A 21,587-nucleotide genomic window follows, 5' to 3' on the forward strand; every position below is an offset into this window, starting at 1 on the left:
GAAGGACGTAGATCTGGGGATTTATTCTGACAGAATTTTATAGGCTGAACTGGATGGACTATTGTCTTTTTTCGGCCTTACTAACTATGTTACCTACTGTGAAACATGGAGGAGGCTCTGTTATATTCTGGGGCTGCTTTGCTGCATCTGGCACAGGGTGTCTAGAATCTGTGCAGAGTACATTGAAATCTCAAGACTATCAAGGGATTTTAGAGAGAAATGTGCTGCCCAGTGTCAGAAAGCTTGGCCTTAGTCGCAGGTCATGGGTCTTGCAACAGGATAATGACCCAAAGCACACAGCTAAAAACACCGAAGAATGGCTAAAAGGAAAATATTGGACAATTCTGAAGTGGCCTTCTATGAGCCCTGACCTAAATCCTACTGAGCATCTTTGGAAATAGCTGAAACATGGCGTCTGGAAAAGGCAACCTTCAAACACGAGACACCTGGAGCAGATTGCTCTTGAGGATTGGGCCAAAATACGTGTCGAGGTGCAGACGTCTCATTGACAGTTACAGGAATTGTTTGATTGCAGTGATTGCCTCAAAAGGTTGTGGAACAAAATATTAAGTTAAGGGAACCATCATTTCTGTCCAGGCCTATATTTCATGAGTTTTATTTAAAAAACAATTCTGTGGAAGCATGGTTGAAAAGCAATGTCTGACTTGTATTTGTTCATTTTCATAGATTTCTGATTTATTAATGCTTTGTCAGATTCAAGTTATTTCTGTCACCACTGTGGGTTGTTCAGTCATTAAACGAGGTGTACCAACAATTTTGACCAAGTGTATAGAACTGGCACGATCCCCTGATAAAGCATATAAACTAAGGTATGCGTATGGTGGCTTAGTGGCTAGGACTATGGCTTTGTAGCATTGAAATGATTAAAAACCAACGCAAAGCAACATATGGACGGTGTTTGTATATTCCCCTCTGCATTTCTAAGAGTTTCTCCCAATTGTTGTGGTTTTCCCCCTCTCTCAATGTCCCCAATATGTTGTGCCATACGCTTTTAGCTCTGTCAGGGGCTTCAGTCTAAAGCCCTGAAAAACAGAAATTGGACCGAATCCCCCCTGACAGAGCCAAGGTGAATCAGTCTACATGGAGCATAAAGAAACTCAGTTTGCCTCAATCAGTCCATCCATGTATGTAAGGGGCATAAATATGTGGTAGACCGCATGTTTGAGCCCACCAAAAAAGATGGACACTGACAGATTGGAGGCAAGACGGAGTAGAAAGTAGCTTAGTCTGCCTCATAGTGAATGGTTCTGTCCAAATCCTGCTTTTTAAGGAGTCAGACGGAAGGTCTGATGGAGCCACAGACGTGTGGCAGAAACATGATGTGAACCCGACCTTACAAATGGGAATGTTAAATTAGGCTACAAGACCCAGTGGGCAATGACAATCTTTGTAGAGGACTGCAGAAAATGTTGAAAACACTTTTAAAGGGAACCTGTCACCAGGTTTGGTCAATATGAGTTACGGCCATCGCCTTTCAGGCCTGATATACAGTATTCCGTAATGCTGTATATCTGCCCCCAACTCGACCTGCAAGACAAGAAAAATACCTTTTATTATACTCACATTCGGGGCAGTCCAGTCCGAAGGGTTTTGCTGGTCTTGGTCTGCCGCCTCCCTTCTTGTTGTAATGCTGTCCTGCTTCTTGTGGATGACGCGTTCCTATGTCATCCACACAGTCTCCCCGGCATCGCGCTCCTGCGCAGACGTACTTCTCTTTCCTGACTAGGACAGAGTAACATACTGTAGTGCACATGGGCAGGGGCTCTTTGACCTTCCCTGGCGTCTACACACTGCAGTATTTTGGTCTGTCCTCGTCAAGGCAGAGAAGTACGCCTGTGCAGGAGTGCGATGCCGGGAAGACTGTGTGGATGACGTAGGGACACGTCATCCACACAAAGCAGGATGGCACTGCAAGAAGAAGGGAGGTGCCGGACCAAGACCAGCGGACACCCTTCGGACCCGACTGACTCACAGGTGTGTATAATAAAAGATATTTTTCATGTCTTGCAGGTCGGGTTGGGAGCTCATATACAACATTATAGAATGCTATATATCAGGCCTGAAGGGTGCTGGCCATATCTGATATCGGTCAAACTTGGTGACCTGTTTGCTTTAAGGAACATAGAGCTCATGATATTGAAGAGGAGCATGGCTCAAGGACCCTATGATAACATGTTCCGGTAGAAATCACTTAGTGAAAGTTGGACAGAGCGGGTATGAAGTACCAAAAAATCCAAAGTACGGGTCAAGGCTTTCAACCACGGCCCTGAGCATAGAATATGTATTGCCTGGTTTTCCAACTTGTTTTAGAGGGAAAAAAAACCATCATCACCAGAGCTCAGAAATGTCTACCACCTCTTCGATCTGGCTTCAGGAAGAGTCGTTTTTGGGAAGAGCCTTTTTCGGAAACATGGAAATGTTTACCAAGTGGTCAATGTGACGAGCCACCTCCTCTGTGGTCACCCCATAAGAGGGGCATCCGCACTGCAGCATTTCACTGCCAACTCCAACTTGGAACAATGTATCGAAGACGCAGTAAACAACTTCAACCAGCGCCCTCTTTAATTACAACTTAATTGTGCTCCGTTCCCAACGATTTATCACTGTTTTTTGTTAATTAAGATCTTTAATTGCTAATTCCTTTTGGCAGCCAGAGCCGTTTCTGTCGAACAATAACACAAGCATTGGCGCTGGCACCGAACAATGAGAAGACGGTGGGGTTTTCCTTGTGCCATTCAGCAGAACACTAGATTCTGAATGCCCCGTACCCTCACTTCAATGCAGCCGAAAGTCGACACCCCACTGCGCACGCCCGCCCTGTGCCGATGCTTTTACTATTACAATCATATCCGAGGAGAACTTGCTGTTTTTCCAAACTCAAGGTGAAACAAAGGAAAAGTACAAAATAATAGGGGATGCATAAAGAAAAAAACAAAAAACAAAGCAGTATGGAACCCGGGGTTGTTTTATTTATTTTGTATGTTGTGCAGCTAAAGAAAAAAAAAAATACAGAAGGGCAAAAATAGAAGCAAAACAAAAGAGATGAAAATAAATAAGCCACCTACTACGAGGACATAACAGTACCCGTATGACTGATGACACCAACTTTTATGAAACAGGACAACTACAAATATTTCTTTTTAGGTACAAGGAACAGTTCATTTTTACACGAGAATATATTAAGAAAAACATGGATTTTTGTGATAAACTCACCGTAAAATCCTTTTCTCCGAGATGCTCATTGGGGGACACCGGTACTGTGGGTGTATGCTACTGCCGCCTGGAGGCTGACACTAAGTGAAAAAAAGAGATTAGCTCCTCCTCCGCCGTATACACCCTCGCCCCAATTGCGGGCAGAATCAGTTTGGTGCAAAAGCAGTAGGAGATGAAACAAAAATCATCAACCTTAATGCAGTTAACAACATGTCTAGAAAAACACCACCCTAATATCATTCAAAGAAGCATATTAATTAAACAAACAGAAGCCAACTTGGCTATCAGGGTGGGTGCTGTGTTCCCCAATGAGCGTCTCGGAGAAAAGGATTTTACAGTGAGTTTATCACAAATATCCATATTTCTCCTTCACCTCATTGGGGGACACAGGTACTGTGGGACGTCCTAAAGCAGTCCCTGGGTGGGAAGTTGACTCACCGATCCAAGCTACATGCACCTCCTTTCTAAAGGTGCGCCACCGCTGCTTGGAGAATCCTTCTACCCAGACTCACATCTGCTGAAGCCTGAGTATGGATATTGTAGTGCTTTGCGAATGTGTGCAAGCTGGACCAGGCTGCAGCTTTGCAAACCTGTTCTGCCAATGCCGAAGAGCCCAAGAGGCGCCCACTGCCCGAGTAGAGTGCGCTCTGATCACATCTGGAACTGGTGTGCCTCTGATGCGGTAAGACTCCTGAATAGTCAAACGTATCCATCTGGCTATGGTCGATTTTGACGCAGCGAGTCCCTTCCTGCGCCCCTCGGAAAGCACAAACAGCGTGTCCGTCTGACGAAAAGGTGCCGTCCACGACACGCACCACCTGAGAGCTCTCACCAGGTCCAACGTATGAAGAGCCTTTTCCACACGGTGTACCGGTGCTGGACAAAAAGAGAGCAAGACAATATCCTCACTAATGTGAAACGAAGAAACGACCTTCGGCAGAAAAGAAGGGGCTGGTCTGAGAACCACCTTATCTTTGTGGAAGACTAGAAACAGAGCTAGGCAGGATAGAGCTGCCAGCTCTGAGACCCGCCTGACTGACGTTATCGCCACAAGAAATACTACCTTCCAAGAAAGGTAGGCTAAAGAGACCTCCTGTAATGGTTCAAATGGAGCCTCCTGTAGAACACTTAGAACCAGGTTAAGGTCTCAAGCGTCCAGGGGCGCCTTATAATGAGGTACCAAGTGGGAGACTCCCTGAATGAAAGTCTTTACCTGCAGATTGATAGCAATCCTGTGCTGGAACAGAACGGATAAAGCCGATATTTGTCTCCTGAGAGAACTTGGGGCCAAGCCTGAGTCTAGGCCAGACTGGAGAAAAGCCAAGATGTTGGGAATAGAAAATCTCAGTGGAGAACAACCGTGGTCCCGACACCATGTGAAGAAAACCTTCCAGGTGTGGTGATAAATACATGCTCACCATTGTAGCAACCACATTGTGGCCGAACCCAGCATGGGTTAGAATCCAGGATTCAACAGCCAAGCCGTCAAACACAGGGCCCCTGAGTTCGGGTGGTAAATCGGGCCCTGGAACAGTAGGTCTGGGCGCTCTGGCAGGCGCCAAGGCACGTCGGCGAGTAGCTGTACTAGATCTAAGTACCATGCCCGACGAGGCCAATCTGGGGCCAGCAGAATCACTGGCACCCCTGGCTGCCTTGATCTTCTTGATGACCCTCGGAAGTAGTGGCAATGGGGGAAGTAGGTATGGGAGGTGAAACTGGTTCCATGGCAGAACCAATGCATCCACGGCAATTGCCTGGGGGTCCTGGGATCGAGCGACAAACGCTGGTACCTTGGCGTTCACTCTGGAGGCCATTAGGTCCACATTCGGCGTCCCCCATCGTTGGCAGATCTGCTGGAAGATCTCGTGGTGTAGTGACCATTCCCCGGATGCGAGACCCTGCCGGCTGAGGAAGTCTGCCGCCCAGTTCTCTACGCCCGGCATGTGGACTGCCGATATCGACAAGTGGTTTCTCTCGGCCCAATGAAACACATGCCCCACCTCACGCATGGCTGCCCTGCTGCGGGTGCCCCCCTGATGATTTATGTAAGCCACAGCCGTGGCGTTGTCTGACTGAATCCGAATGGGCCGGCCTGCTAGAAGGTGATGAAACTGTCGCAGAGCTAGCCGGAATGCCCGTATTTCCAACAAGTTGATTGGGAGGCGTGCCTCCTGCGGCGACCACGTCCCTGGGTCGTGTGGTGGTGAAAAACCACTCCCCAGCCAAGGAGGCTGGCGTCGGTTCTCACCACCAACCAATGGTCTGGGGGAAAGGGCTTGCCCTGGAGAAGTGAGGCACTAGCCGTCCACCACCCGAGTGCCTGTGTGACCCGCGTGGACAACTGGCACCATCGATCGAGAGAGAATGGGTTTTTGTCCCAGACTGATAAGAGGGTGTGCTGCAGGGGGCGAAGATGGAGCTGGGCAAACGGAATTGCCTCCATTGCTGCCACTATCTTTCCTAGGATCCTCATGCAGAAGCGGATGGTATGAGGGACCGGTTGGCGCAGTTTCCGGACTCCCTGCCGGAGAGCTAAGACCTTGTCCTGAGGGAGAATTACTAACCCTCGGGAAGTGTCGAAGATCATTCCTAAGAAGGAAATCCTCTGAGATAGAACAGGGTATGACTTTTTCAGACTGACCAACCATCCTAAGCGGGAAAGAGTATGTAGCGTGATGCTGACACTCTCCTCGCATGCCCGAAATGAGGGGCCCTTGACCAAGAGGTCGTCTAAATAAGGAAAGACAACTATGCCCCGGGAGTGCAGGGTGGCCATGACAACTGCCATGACTTTTATGAATACCCTGGGAGAGGTGGCCAACTCGAAGGCCAACTGAAAATGTAGACCATTGATGGCGAAGCGCAGAAACCTTTGGTGCAGGGGAAAAATGGGGATGTGTAAGTAGGCGTCTTGGATGTCGATAGAGGCCAAGTATTCTTCCCGCCCCATGGCAGATATGACTGAACGGAGAGACTCCATCCGGAAACGTCTGATCCTGATAAATTTGTTCAGGAGCTATAGGTCCAGAATGGGCCTGATGGTCCCCATCTTTTTTGGGCACCGTGAACAGGTTGGAGTAGAACCCCTGATATTTTTCATTCTCCGGTACGGGGACAATGACTCCGTTGTGCTGTAATTCTATGGCCTTGAGTAAAGCCCTTGCTCGGGAGATTACTTTGGGAGGACGGGAAAGAAAAAACCGTCTTGGGGGTATTTGATGGATTCCATCTTGTACCCCGAGGACACCAGCTCTGTTACCCATGTGTCGTGTGAGACGGAGAGCCAGGCGTGGCAAAATCAAAGCAGGTGGCCGCCTACCTTGCCGAAGTCGCCTTGAAATTGCCTTGAGTCATTTGGCTGAAGATCTCTGGGACCTAGGTCCTCTTGATCTGGGCTGGTGGGTACGCATTCTCCCCAACGGACTGGTTCTATATGAGACCTGCCGATCCCTGTCCTGGCTGGGACGATCTGAAGTGGCGGGATTGGTCGCTGCAGCCCACCCGGGGTTGCGAAAGGACCGAAACTGTGTCTGAGGTTGGTGACAAAACGGCTGTTTGACCCTTTGCTGAGGGAGGAAACTGCTCTTTCTACCTGTGTAATCAGAGATGAGCTGATCTAATTTCTCCCCGAACAGACGACCGCTCTGATAAGGCAAGGAAGTCAGGGGATTTCTTGGAAGTTGTGTCTGCCCGCCATGTCCTCAACCATAAAGCCCTCCTAATGGAGATCGCATTTGCCGCAGTGAGTGCCGTGCAGTTGGCCGCATCCAAAGATGCATTAATTAGGTAGTCACCGGCCAAAGTGATTTGATTTGCGATCTCTGATACCTCTGCTGTTAGGTCCATACCCTGCAGGGCTCTGTTCAATGATTCTGACCAAGCCATCATGGCCTTTGCTACCCAGGTTGCCGCAAATGAGGGGGAGAGTGCTGAACCTGATGCCTCAAATACTAAATACTGAGCGAGCTAGGCTCTCTATGAGACGGTCAGTGGGATCCTTGATAGAGGACCCACTAGGTATGGATAAAGGGGTCCTAGAGGAAAAGCGTGACAAGGGTGGATCTACCGTCGGGGACTCTGCCCATTTCTTACGGAGATCTGGAGCGAACGGGTACCTCACAAATCAGTTTAGTTTGCACATGTGGGAAAGCGAACTTACAGGAGGTGCACGCAACGTACAGGAACATGTGTGCCTTAGCATTTCTGGACATGATGGCTGCTAAGTGATATGCCGAGGGCAAAAAAACTGCTTAGCCTCTGGAAACACAGAGGGTGGCCTTCCTCCAGGGGTAGCACTTACCCCAGTCCTGTGTCACCCGTCCTGACTCCTGTTAGGCATCCAGCCTGCTGATCAGATGCTCCCTTTTTTAAAACCAAGCGCGCCTCTGCATGTAGGCGGGCCCTCGGACAAAAGGAGCGGCCGCTGGGACGTCATACGACGGAACTTCCATCCGCGGCCTAGCTCCGGCAGAAGCCGGGGACTAAATTTCTGACGTCCGCCCGAGGCCCAGGGGACGGGTCCGCCGGAAGTGGCCGCGTCACAGGGGGCGGGACTTCCGCCTGCGGCCTAGCTCCGGCAGAAGCTGGGGACTAAATTTTCGGCATGCGCCCAAACCCGGGGCGGGACCGCCGGAAGCAGGGCCTGGGCCGAAAAAAGCATGCGCCGCTGGCTGCCATCTATGTGGCGCAACCCACGGAAGCCCGGGGATCCGAACAAGGAGTGCCGACCCGGGGGTCTACAGGAGCCCTCCCAACCCATGGCTCACCCCTAGAAGTCAATCTTGGTCCTCAGATCAGGGGGGGGGGGGGGGGGAGTGGGGCTGCAAAAATCTTAAGGATGGTGCAGGCACTCTAACTCCATCTTCCCTATAGGGGATGAGGAGAGTGACCGTCCGCCACCTTCCATCACTGCTGTTTGGCATTGGTGATGCAGTGGGGGCCGCACGGACTGTTCGTAGGCCTCTGTACAGCCTAGGGTTTCACTACCTTAGGGTGGTCAGGGCTCAGTTTGGCATCATGTCTGACGTAGCGGGAAAGGATACGTGGAGGCGACACTCACACGTGCTCGCCCGTTGTTGGTTTGGGGAAATCGGACCCTTTCAATAGGGTCCGTTGCCCCTGTCTTATCTTCAGGAAAAAAAAAACAGACATGTGCCTCCAATGGACACTAAGCAAGAACTGATTCCGCCCGCAATCGGGGCGAGGGTGTATACGGCGGAGGAGAAGCTAATCTCTTTTATTCACTTAGTGTCAGCCTCCAGGCGGCAGTAGCATACACCCACAGTACCTGTGTCCCATAATGAGGCGAAGGAGAAAAAAGGAAGCCAAAGAAGAACAGGTGAAAAACAACATGAACAAGAAAAAAAAAAGCAAGTTCTGTCCAAAGTTTGTTATAAAGTTGTGAAATTTTTCATTTATACAATATTAAAAAAAAAAAATCTCCAAAAAGTTCCAGTTACTTGTTTGGCTGCACAAATTTCCTATTTCTTTTCTAGGAATATCATCTAGAAATCAGAGGTCAGAGGGACGATGCAGAATTAGACAGGTTTCTGTGCTACACTTCTCCGGTCTACAGCAGTGCTAGAAATGAAACAGACGTTTCCCCCCGTTCCATATTTATTTTGTTCATTTTAAGCCAACTTAAACCAGCGGATCATTTACCGGATCAGTGGTTTCCATCTGGAGGCGCGTATGGATGCTACACATACCGTACGTTGTTTCCATATATTCTCAACTGCAACAATTCAATTTGAAGGGTCTCTGTAGAGGGATCGCCTGAGGGGAGACCTCATCACGGATTCCTCAGATCACGAACGCTACTTACTCTTCAATTACGCAGCCAGAAAGAAATCTTTTTTAATAGCATTTTTATTTCCTCGAGTCGTCGTTATTGAGCTGCTCTATGATACAGAGGGAAAATGGGATAATACAGCAAGTGAGCAGAGATCTTAAGGAGTCCATGACACGCCTGTGAGCAGGGACAGTGCGAACAGAGGCTTCACCTTTTACCATCAGCTTTTTATATCCAACATTCTGTGTTTTTACAGACACTCGTACACAATCATAAAATTAAAGGGGTTGATACTGAAAACCTGTCCTCAGATTTGAAGGGGTCTGACTATCTTTACCAACTAGCAGCAGTGTGATGAAATGACGTCATCATGTCGGTTGTGTCAGGCGCCGATTGGTGGATGATGGGAGTCGGCGGCCCGTGGGCCACTGCTTCAGCCCTTTGGCGGTCTAAGTCCTCGGGCCGCACTTTGCCCAGGTCTGACATATGAGATAGATGGATAGATAATCACATTTTTAGTCATAAAACACGGTCCTCAGTTTTCCGTGTTTTTTCTCCGGTGTACCCTGGCTCTGATGACGCCATCGGACGGTACACTCAGGCCTCTCCAGTTTGCAGCCTGAACCCCAGAGAATTGTTTGTGAATTCTGTTCCATTCCAGAACCCTGCGCCGCCGCACAGCGCTCCTCAGAGAGACGCCGCGCCATATGTCACACTGCTACACATTAATAAATGAAAACTCGGTGGCTTACATCATCGCTCTCTGCACGGCACAGACAGCGACGGGCTGGAGCGCTGCGGTAATGACAGGATGGCGATGCGTTCGCCTGGATGATCTGCCGCACTGTATGGCAACCTCTAGAGGATGGACGGGTCTCCCGAGTGCCGTGGACCATCCTGCGTGCAGAAACTTTCTATTTAAATTAAATCATTAAAATAAAAATTTAGGACAGTATCACGTGTCAGCAAATTAGCAATTACATTAAGCCAAGAATAAAAAAATAATTAGAAGAAAACACCAATCGCTTGTATCCGGCACTTGGCAACCGTCATTTTCCATAGATCAATATTAGACATGAAAATAAGAAACTTTGCAATAAATCCGGCAGATCCGCCTCTTTCTCCTCCAGGATGGATCTTTCACTCTCAATTCAGGGGTAAAATCTGTATTCAGTGAAGTCAGATTTCAACATTATTGAGATAGGAAATGACAATTGGAGCTTCTAAAATTCTATGGAGGGGCGGAGCTAAAGGCCAACAGTTACAGCTTTCCATAAAACTTCATGAGCACCAACTGCAATCTTCTATCTCAGTAATGGGGAAAACTGTAAGAACTGAAGAGATTTTTACCTGTGAATTGAGAATTTTAAGACTGAAGGAAAAGCCCAAGAGGAAAAAGAAGCAGATTTATCTAATAAGATTTATTACAAAGTTTCTTATTTTTATGTGCACTAATGATTTATAAAAATACATAAATAAAATGATGGTGACTGGCACTGTATGTGATTGTGGGTATGATCGAGTGTGCAAGCTCCGGCCGAAGTGATTATGTAAGAGGCACTATCGATGATTGACGATGACATTGGAATGGAATGTATGGGATTGTCAGCTTCCATCGGCGTCCTGTGATGCGATTGCAGGGCACCAATGGGTTACTATGGCTGAATGTCCCTATCGCCGCCATCTTAGTGCTCCTCTGAAGCCCATCTATATGCTGGGATAAAAACTATATGCTATGGTATTGCAATATAGTCATGGGAGGATCTGGTGCTCTGTGTGAGTAAGAGTGGCTTCCAGCTTCTTTTTTTGTTTCGGACGATCACAGGTTCGGTTCAAGTCTCCAAATAAAGTAAAAAAAAAAAAAAGCGCCCTAATCTTGTCAGGTGCCGCTACCATCCTGCTCCCCCTTCCAGTCATGTGCTGCTTTATATATATTCAGTAAAAAGTGGTTGGATTGCTCCACTGACGTATCTATAAAAATGGCGCCACAACCCGCCCTCTCCTGACATCACGGCCTTATTTCATTAATTTCCGCCCACCAACTAAAATGGCGCCTGAAGTGCGCTATACGCATGTGCCATTTCCGCAGGGGGATTCATGTCCCGGCCTCTGGCCCGATGAGACCCCGCGGCAATACCGGATAGGCAAGTTGTTGTGCTGGAGATGGCGGTAAGCGTTCAGTGCTTACGCATACCGCGATCTCCTGGGCCACACTCCTCATTCCCGGATGCGTTACTCTGTGGGGTCCAGACTGCGCAGGCGCATCGCGCTTGCGCAGTGTATAAAGGCTTTGGACGGAGTGACGCTCCTAGCATTATATTATAGGTATATATATGTTCAACTTGCCCCCAATTAAAAATAAAGGCAAAAACCCCACATATGCGGTATAAAAGTACGATCTATCGAAATATGAAATGAACCTGATTGGTAAATGCCGTAACAAAAATAAAATAATCTCAGAAAACGGTAACGCAAAGAGCATTTTTATTTTTTTATTTTTTCATTTTTACAAAATTCTGAATTTTTTTCACTACTTAGATAAAAAAATAAATCTATAGAAAGTTTGGTATCGCCGCAATCACACTGACCGGGAGAATCAGAATTCAGAGTAACGTTTATCACTGACCGGACACCATAAAAACAAAACACAGAAAGCCCATGGCGGAACTGACTTTTTTCTCCAATTTCTCCACAATCGGAGTTTTTAACCCTTCTTTAGTACATTGAATGGTGAAATGAAAACTACAACTTGTCCTGCAAATAACCAGTGCGGCTATGGATGGAAAAATATCCAAGTGATGGCTCCTGGAAGAAGGTGAGGAAAAAACAAAAGCACAAAAATTAAAATTGGCTACAGAGGGAAACGGTTAGAGGAATTTTCCATGAGACAGAAAGACGCCAATCCTGAGGAGGGGTCATCAAGGTCTGATCGCTGGTGACCTGACCAATAGGATCTCTACCAATCGGCAGAACTGTGGGGCAGAGCCTACAACTTTACTGCCATTCTGTCCCATTTGGCCATTTCTGGTACTGCATCTAAGGTGCTCATGTGTTGTGCAGGATGTACAAGGTGATCAGCGCTCAGAGACCCGGCCGAGGTGAGGAGGCCAAAGCCGACCACCACTGAGCAAGACACAGCAGTGCAAGGTGATCAGTGCTCAGAGACACGGCCGAGGTGAGGAGGCCAAAGCTGAGGCCGACCACCACTGAGCAAGACACAGAAGTACAAGGTGCTCAGAGACACGACCGAGGGGAGGAGGCTGAGCCCGACCACCACTTAGCAAGACACAGACGTACAAGGAGATCAGTGCTCAGAGACACGGCCGAGGTGAGGAGGCCGACCACCACTGAGCAAGACACAGAAGTACAAGGTGATCAGGGCTCAGAGACACAGCCGAGGTGAGGAGGCTGAGGCCGACCACCACTGAGCAAGACACAGAAGTACAAGGTGATCAGGGCTCAGAGACACGGCCGAGGTGAGGAGGCCGACCACCACTGAGCGAGACACAGAAGTACAAGGTGCTCAGAGACACGGCCGAGGGGAGGAGGCTGAGCCCAACCACCACTTAGCAAGACACAGAAGTACAAGGAGATCAGTGCTAAGAGACATGGCTGAGGTGAGGAGGCTGAGCCCGACCACCACTGAGCAAGACACAGAAGTACAAGGAGATCAGTGCTAAGAGACATGGCTGAGGTGAGGAGGCTGAGCCCGACCACCAAGGAGCAAGACACAGAAATACAAGGTGATCAGTGCTCAGAGACATGGCTGAGGTGAGGAGGCTGAGCCCCGACCACCACTGAGCAAGACACAGAAATACAAGGTGATCAGTGCTCAGAGACACGGCCGAGGTGAGAAGGCCGACCACCACTGAGCAAGACACAGAAGTACAAGGTGCTCAAAGACATGACCGAGGTGAGGAGGCTGAGCCCGACCACCACTGAGCAAGACACAGAAATACAAGTTGATCAGGGCTCAGAGACACGGCCGAGGTGAGGAGGCTGAGCCCGACCACCACTGAGCAAGACACAGAAGTACAAGGTGCTCAAAGACATGACCGAGGTGAGGAGGCTGAGCCCGACCACCACTGAGCAAGACACAGAAATACAAGTTGATCAGGGCTCAGAGACACGGCCGAGGTGAGGAGGCTGAGCCCGACCACCACTGAGCAAGACACAGAAGTACAAGGTGCTCAAAGACATGACCGAGGTGAGAAGGCTGAGCCCGACCACCACTGAGCAAGACACAGAAGTACAAGGTGATCAGGGCTCAGAGACATGGCCGAGGTGAGGAGGCTGAGCCCGACCACCACTGAGCAAGACACAGAAGTATAAGGTTGGCAGTGCTCAGAGACACGGCCAAGGTTTCCGGATTGACCAACAGTTCTAGAGAAGTTCATTAGTAAAATTATCCATCAAAAATACAAACTGCCTGATAATTCTGCACACAGAATATCCTATAAATTGTCTTATCCCTTTCATAACAGAATCGTCATCACTAACAACATCTTCAATCTGTGCATGGATACTAAAGAACACAACGCGACGACCCCTCTGTCAAGTCCTAAAGAACCCTACAGTTTGCAATTTTGTGTTTCTGGTAATATACGGGCATGGACCGTCCATTCTGACCCTAGGAAACACTACAAACGGGGGTGTAACGATCGTAGTGGCAGAGGGTGTGACCGTAACTGGGCTTGTGTGGGAGTGGGGACCGCCGATGCCAGCGCATATTTCAGCTGTATGCGCGTCCGAAGACTCACATACAGCTGAAATGCATTGCCGTGGAGAGATCTGCTTGGTCCAAGTCACTGGCTGCCCATGGCAGAGGGGTCATATGCTGCCCATCGCTTGCACACTGAAGTCAGCTGCTGGCTTCTGTGCCGGCTACAGCAGGGACGTCGCATGGACCCTGAGGTTGGTGAGTAGAATGGTTTGCTTTATTTTTTTATACATCAACGGCAGAACGGATAACATGTATACCAGGATCGGGTACATATATTTTATCGGATCGGCTAAGGATAGGGGCTATGTATTCCAGGATGGGGGACATATATACCAGGATGGGGACATATATACCAGGACGGGGGGAAAATATACCAGGATGGGGGACATATATACCAGGATGGGGGACATATATACCAGGATGGGGGACATATATACCAGGACGGGGGGAAAATATACCAGGATGGGGGACATATATACCAGGATGGGGGACATATATACCAGGATGGGGGACATATATACCAGGATGGGGGACATATATACCAGGATGGGGGGCATATATACCAGGACGGGGGGAAAATATACCAGGATGGGGGACATATATACCAGGATGGGGGACATATATACCAGGATGGGGGACATATATACCAGGATGGGGGACATATATACCAGGATGGGGGACATATATACCAGGACGGGAGACATATATACCAGGACGGGGGACATATATACCAGGACGGGGGACATATATACCAGGACGGGGGACATATATACCAGGACGGGGGACATATATACCAGGACGGGGGAAATATATACCAGGATGGGGGAAATATATACCAGGATGGGGGAAATATATACCAGGATGGGGGACATATATACCAGGATGGGGGACATATATACCAGGACGGGGGACATATATACCAGGACGGGAGACATATATACCAGGACGGGAGACATATATACCAGGACGGGAGACATATACCAGGATGGGAGACATACACTCACTGGCCACTTTATTAGGTACACCATGCTAGTAAGGGGTTGGACCCCCTTTTGCCTTCAGAACTGCCTCAATTCTTCGTGGCAGAGATTCAACAAGGTGCTGGAAGCATTCCTCAGAGATTTTGGACCATATTGACATGATGGCATCACACAGTTGGCGCAGATTTGCCGGCTGCACATCCCTGATGCGAATCTCCCGTTCCACCACATCCCAAAGATGCTCTATTGGATTGAGATCTGGTGACTGAGGAGGCCATTTGAGTACAGTAAACTCATTGTCATGTTCAAGAAACCAATCTGAGATGATTCGAGCTTTATGACATGGCGCATTATCCTGCTGAAAGTAGCCATCAGATGTTGGGTACATTGTGGTCATAAAGGGATGGACATGGTCAGCAACAATACTCAGGTAGGCTGTGGCGTTGCAACGATGCTCAATTGGTACCAAGGGGCCCAAAGAGTGCCCAGAAAAAATTCCCCACACCATGACACCACCACCACCAGCCTGAACCGTTGATACAAGGCAGGATGGATCCATGCTTTCATGTTGTTTACGCCAAATTCTGACCCTACCATCCGAATGTCGCAGCAGAAATCGAGACTCATCAGACCAGGCAACGTTTTTCCAATCTTCTACTGTCCAATTTCGATGAGCTTGTGCAAATTGTAGCCTCAGTTTCCTGTTCTTAGCTGAGAGGAGTGGTACCCAGTGTGGTCTTCTGCTGCTGTAGCCCATCTGCCTCAAAGTTCGACGCACTGTGCGTTCAGAGATGCTCTTCCGCCTACCTTGGTTGTAACGGGTGGCAATTTGAGTCACTGTTGCCTTTCTATCAGCTCGAACCAGTCTGCCCATTCTCCTCTGACCTCTGGCATCAACATGGCATTTCCGGCCACAGAACTGCCGCTCACTGGATTTTTTTTCTTTTTCGGACCATTCTCTGTAAACCCTAGAGATGGTTGTGCGTGAAAATCCCAGTAGATCAGCAGTTTCTGAAATTCTCAGACCAGCCCTTCTGGCACCAACAATCATGCCACGTTCAAAGGCACTCAAATCACCTTTCTTCCCCATACTGATGCTCGGTTTGAACTGCAGGAGATTGTCTTGACCATGTCTACATGCCTAAATGCACTGAGTTGCCGCCATGTGATTGGCTGATTAGAAATTAAGTCTTAACACACAGTTGGACAGGTGTACCTAATAAAGTGGCCAGTGAGTGTATATACCAGGATGGGAGACATATATACCAGGATGGGGACATATACACCAGGATGGGGGACATGTACGCCAGGATGGGGGACATGTATGCCAGGATGGGGGACATATATACCAGGATGGGAGACATATATACCAGGATGGGAGACATATATACCAGGATGGGAGACATATATACCAGGATGGGGACACATACACCAGGATGGGAGACATATATACCAGGATGGGAGACATATATACCAGGATGGGGACATATACACCAGGATGGGAGACATATATACCAGGATGGGGACATATATACCAGGATGGGAGACATATATACCAGGATGGGAGACATATATACCAGGATGGGAGACATATATACCAGGATGGGAGACATATATACCAGGATGGGGGACATATATACCAGGATGGGAGACATATATACCAGGATGGGGGACATATATACCAGGATGGGAGACATATATACCAGGATGGGAGACATATAAACTAGGATGGGAGACATATATACCAGGATGGGGGACATATATACCAGGATGGGAGACATGTATACTAGGATGGGGGACATGTATGCCAGGATGGGGGACATGCATGCCAGGATGGGGGACATATATACCAGGATGGGGGACATATATACCAGGATAAGGGACATATATACCAGGATGGGGGACATATATACCAGGATGGGGGACATATATACCAGGATGGGGGACATATATACCAGGATGGGGGACATATATACCAGGATGAGGGACATATATACCAGGATGGGAGACATGTATGTCAGGATGGGGGACATATAAACCAGGATGGGGGACACATATACCAGGATGGGAGACATATATACCAGGATGGGGGACATATATACCAGGATGGGAGACATATATACCAGGATGGGAGACATATATACCAGGATGGGAGACATATATACCAGGATGGGGGACATATATACCAGGATGGGGGACATGTATGCCAGGATGGGGGACATGCATGCCAGGATGGGGGACATATATACCAGGATGGGGGACATATATACCAGGATGGGGGACATATATACCAGGATGGGAGACATATATACCAGGATAAGGGACATATATACCAGGATGGGGGACATATATACCAGGATGGGGGACATATATACCAGGATGGGGGACATATATACCAGGATGAGGGACATATATACCAGGATGGGAGACATGTATGTCAGGATGGGGGACATATAAACCAGGATGGGAGACATATATACCAGTATGGGCGACATGTATATCAGGATGGGGGACATATATACCAGGATGGGCGACATGTATATAAGGATGGGGGACAGTTATACCAGTATGGGGAACATATATACCAGCATTGGCCCAGGATGGAGTACATTTTACCAAGAAGGGGTCCGGGATGGGGGACATATTTACGAGGATGGGATCATATGTACCAGGAAGGGTCCCAGGATGGGGGTACAAATACATCAGGAAGGGCTCTGGATGAGGGACATATATACCAAGGAGAGGGACATTTATACCTGGAAGGGGCTTAACATGGAAGATATACTGTATATATACCAGGAAGGGGGTGTGTTGTGAATTCACTTTCTGGTCCACCTCTGGTTGCTGGAGAGGGTGGTGGAGCTGGTTGTATTACAGAGGAGTTGTGAGTTCTCTTTCCGGGCTCCCTCTGGTGGTTGCAGGAGGTAATGAAGCTGATCTAATTAACAGAGACCTGCCACCTGATAATGAGGGCGACAATTGGACATCTGAAGTCTCTGGCTGGATTTAAGACAGACGACCCCCTCTATCCCTGCTGGTGATTTTTCCTGCCTCCTGAGGTCTTAGTTTCCAGTTCAGTCCCTGCATTCTCAAGCTAAGTGTTCTTTGCTATTGTTCACATTTGATCTGGTTTTGTCTATTCAGTTTTGTGTGGTCAGCCAGCCCCGGCTGGGGCTGTGCTGAATTTCCATCCTTCTGTTACTGTTTGTACCAGTTTGCTTTTTGTCCCTTATTCGATTGGCCTCTTTTTGCTCTGTTTTCAGAATATGCCAGAGGGCTGATATAGTGGGAGAAGTCTAGTGACTTCAGGGTTTTTTTGCCATCATTAGTGTTGGACATTTTTGCAGGGTTTTTTGGCGTGATTGCAGACAGTATCTTTCCTTTCCTGTCCTTTCTAGTTAGTGTGAGCCCCATCGTTTGCTCAGCCTATTTTCCTACCTGTTTTTGTGTTTTCATCTTGTCTCACCGACAATATATGTTTGGGGGCTATCTATTCCTTTGGGGTCTGCTCTGGGGCAGTTTAGATTTCCCCTTTTCTTGCTTAAGGCTTATTTAGTCCTCCGGCTGTGTCGAGGCGTCTAGAATCATCGTAGGTACGTTCCCCGGCTACTGCTAGTTGTGTGGATGGGATCAGGGGTCTGCAATCCGCTTAGTTAACAACCTCTCTGGTTTTCTGTGGCTTAGCTTGGTCTTGTTTTCCTCCTCGGTGACCCAATCTTAACAGGGCTGAGAATGGATGACAAATATACGGTACCTGGAAAGGGCCCAGGATGGGGACATTACAACATAAGGGAGTGGGAGGGGGGGTAACTCGATTATCCTTATAGGAATTAGAATGCTACAAGGGCCCATACCTCTCACCAACATGCGGGAGGGGGGAGGAACCCAGGTCCAAATTTTGACCTAAGGCCCATCAGACTTTAGTTACTCCACTATCTGCAAAGCTTTATAAAACCAAACCCATGTGGTCTTCCTCCACAATGGTCTCCACTTGAGCTGTTTCCTAAATTATTTACTTTAAGCCAGACACCATCAATTATAGCTGCAATTTAGAAGTCGATCCCGGCAGATTTACCAATTCTCCAACAGATTCACTTGAGTTATTTAGATGAAAAGTACATTTGATGTGGCCATGAAAGCGCCTCCGTTCCCAAGCCATCTCCAGCTCCAAGCTGAAGCTTTCTATGGGTGTGATGGATACAATACGCTTCCAATATGTGCAACTATTTAATTTGATGGGTAAATGTGTGTGACGTGCGTGCCTCTCGGCGGTGTTGGTGGGCCGTCTGATTTGAGGCATAGAAGACCTTCTCTTCAGAGATAAGATAACCTTTTTTTTTTGGGCTGCTGTTTGCATAATTTCCAAAAATAGAACTCAATCTGTTTGTCTTTTCCTAGGGTAAGTAAATTCTACTTTTTCTTTTTTTTTCACCCCAGTTTCCATGGAGATGGTAAAAGCATCAATGACAGACAGAAAAGGCTCCGGAGTGGAATCTGGCTATTTATAGACTCTCGGAACACGTGGAGATGTCTAGATACATTGATGGACAGCCTGGGGCCAAAAGAGACCAACCAGCATCCGACCTGGAGGAGAGTAACAGGGAGATGTACGGGGGTGTACAAGGAGGTCATGGTGGTTCTCTATGTACCAATCTGTACATGGACACATAGCATTTCTGGGGCTTGGGTCAAAAAGCTAAACCTGGAGCCAACACCCAACCACTGCCATCATCAATTACATACATCCACGATGTCTCTCTTTGTCAGAACTTTCCAAAACATTTCCTTCTTGAGAAAACCCAAGATTCAAGATCTTGAACAGATGTTTTGGAGCAGAAAATGAAAAAGTTATGATTCTTAGAAGAAGGGAAAAGTGCAAAAAACTAAACAATTGCATGGTTTTTAAGGGGTTAGCTCTACAGTCCCAGACTGTAGGGGCAAGAAGGCTGCAAGGGTGACCTGCCAGTGACCTTCTTTGCGAGGTCCAACGCTTTATTTTTTGGTAGTCATCTGTATTTCTTGGTATTAGGTAGGTAAGCCAAAAAATGCAATACAGCATAAAGGCTTTGGAATTTCATTACAGCAAGTACAAAGTCTCTCAGAAAGACCCCCATGACTGCCCTAAATCTACAATCAATGCCTTGATACTGGCCTCTTCTTTGAAAGGATGACAGTTCTGGAATAAAATCTTTTACTGCCCTTTTGAGTGATTATCTCAAAGAATTAAACTTTGCGCCAAAAAAAATCCATAACTTTTGAGTAAGGCTAAGTTCACACGTAGCGGAACTCCGGCGGAAATTACCGCGAGAATTCCGGATTCCATTTCAGATCGCTTGGAAAACGCTAGCATTCTGCAAGCTAATTAAGCTTGCAAAATGCTAGTTTTTCCATGGGAAAATCGCGGGAATTTAAATGCAATTTTCCCACGGAAAAACTAGCATTTTGCAAGCTTAATTAGCTTGCAGAATGCTAGCATTTTCCAAGCGATCTGTAGCATCGCTTGGAGAACTGATTGACAGGTTGGTCACACTCGTCAAACATAGTGTTTGACGAGTGTGACCAATTTTTTTTTTACTATTGAGGCCGCCTATGCAGCATCAGTAGTAAAAAGATCTAATGTTAAAAATAAAAAATAGGGTTATATTCACCTTTCGATGTCCCTCACAGCGTCCCCAGGCCTCCGCAATGCTCCGGCTGGTCCCGTTCCCAGTGATGCATTGTGGCAATGACCTTTGATGACGTTGCGGTCTCGCGAGACCGCTACAGTATCGCGACACAGTGACGTCAGCAAAGTTCATTGCCGCAATGCATTACTGGGAACGGGACCTGCCGCGTGTATCGCTGAAGCCTGGGGACGCTGCACGGGACATCGGAAGGTGAATATAACCCGATTTTTTTATTTTAATTCTATTTTTTACAGGGATATGGTACCCACAGCCTGGAGGACAGTCTCCTCTCCTCCGGACCGTGGGTACCATCCGCAAATGTTCTGCTTACTTTTCGCATGGTGGGCACAGCCACACGCGGAAAGTAAGCAGAACAATGCAATCCTATGGGTTCCAATCGCCACAAAATAATGAACATGCTGCGTATTTTTCCGCGATGCGATTCCGCCACGGGAAAATCCGCAGCATTAGCACAGCATTGCAGAATCCCATAGGAATGCTGGTTTTTTTTGCATTTTCGAGGCAAAATCGCGCGTTAAAAACCGCCGCAAAAAAAACGCGACGTGTGAACACAGCCTAAAGCTACCCACCTGCTCTCAAAATTCTCACCCTCGAGATTCACATCGATACCTGGATGTCTTCAGGCAGGCTGTGGTCAAGGACGGTAGTTGTCATACGTTACTATATTCACATTTATCCAAAGTTGGAGCTCTAAGTTCTGGAAGTGTGATGGAAAAATGTGGAATAAAAGTGTTTCCAGGTGACAAAGGTTAAGACAAAATTTATTTGACTTTCCAAGGGGTAAAAACCCCAATAAACCATCTTGTCAGTCTCCTTACTGCCAAGTTTTTAGACTAAACTATTTTACATACCCGACGTGTATGTAAAAAGTCTCTGTGTGACGAAATAGAATTATAATAAGCAACGTAGAAGCGTCAGAGAGAAAATATGTTCTTACCAGTGTTACATAACCGAAAACATCCTCTTCATACAAATACCTTCTCCAAACACTTTGCATATGGCGCCATCTTGAGTTTATCAACGTAAAACATCAATTATGCAAAAGATGCTGTCAATACTCCGTTCCCCATTAGATGAAATACCTAGAACATGGTCATACTGCTAGTTAATGAACTACAGGATAATCACACCAATACATGATGACCCAGAGCAGTTATACTGCTAATTGATGA

At 47.6% G+C, this 21,587-nt stretch overlaps 1 protein-coding gene across 4 annotated transcripts in view; it reads right to left on the reverse strand.

Annotated features, from left to right (window-relative positions):
- The window catches only part of TRAPPC9 (trafficking protein particle complex subunit 9), a 691,224-nt gene that overhangs the window by 246,437 nt on the left and 423,200 nt on the right, over positions 1–21,587 (reverse strand). Inside the window, exon 22 of one of the 4 annotated variants that reach the window (XM_073590385.1) lies at positions 21,418–21,497. The exons of the other annotated variants lie outside the window; for them this stretch is intronic. Within the exon in view, the coding sequence (XP_073446486.1) occupies positions 21,433–21,497 (65 nt within the window). The 3' untranslated portion in view covers positions 21,418–21,432. Of the gene's footprint in view, positions 1–21,417; positions 21,498–21,587 lie in introns of those variants that run through there. 4 annotated transcript variants of the gene reach the window in all.

Source organism: Dendrobates tinctorius, unplaced genomic scaffold, assembly GCF_039654945.1.
Source record: "Dendrobates tinctorius isolate UK_male_01 unplaced genomic scaffold, ASM3965494v1 ptg000116l, whole genome shotgun sequence".
Lineage (NCBI taxonomy): Eukaryota > Metazoa > Chordata > Amphibia > Anura > Dendrobatidae > Dendrobates > Dendrobates tinctorius.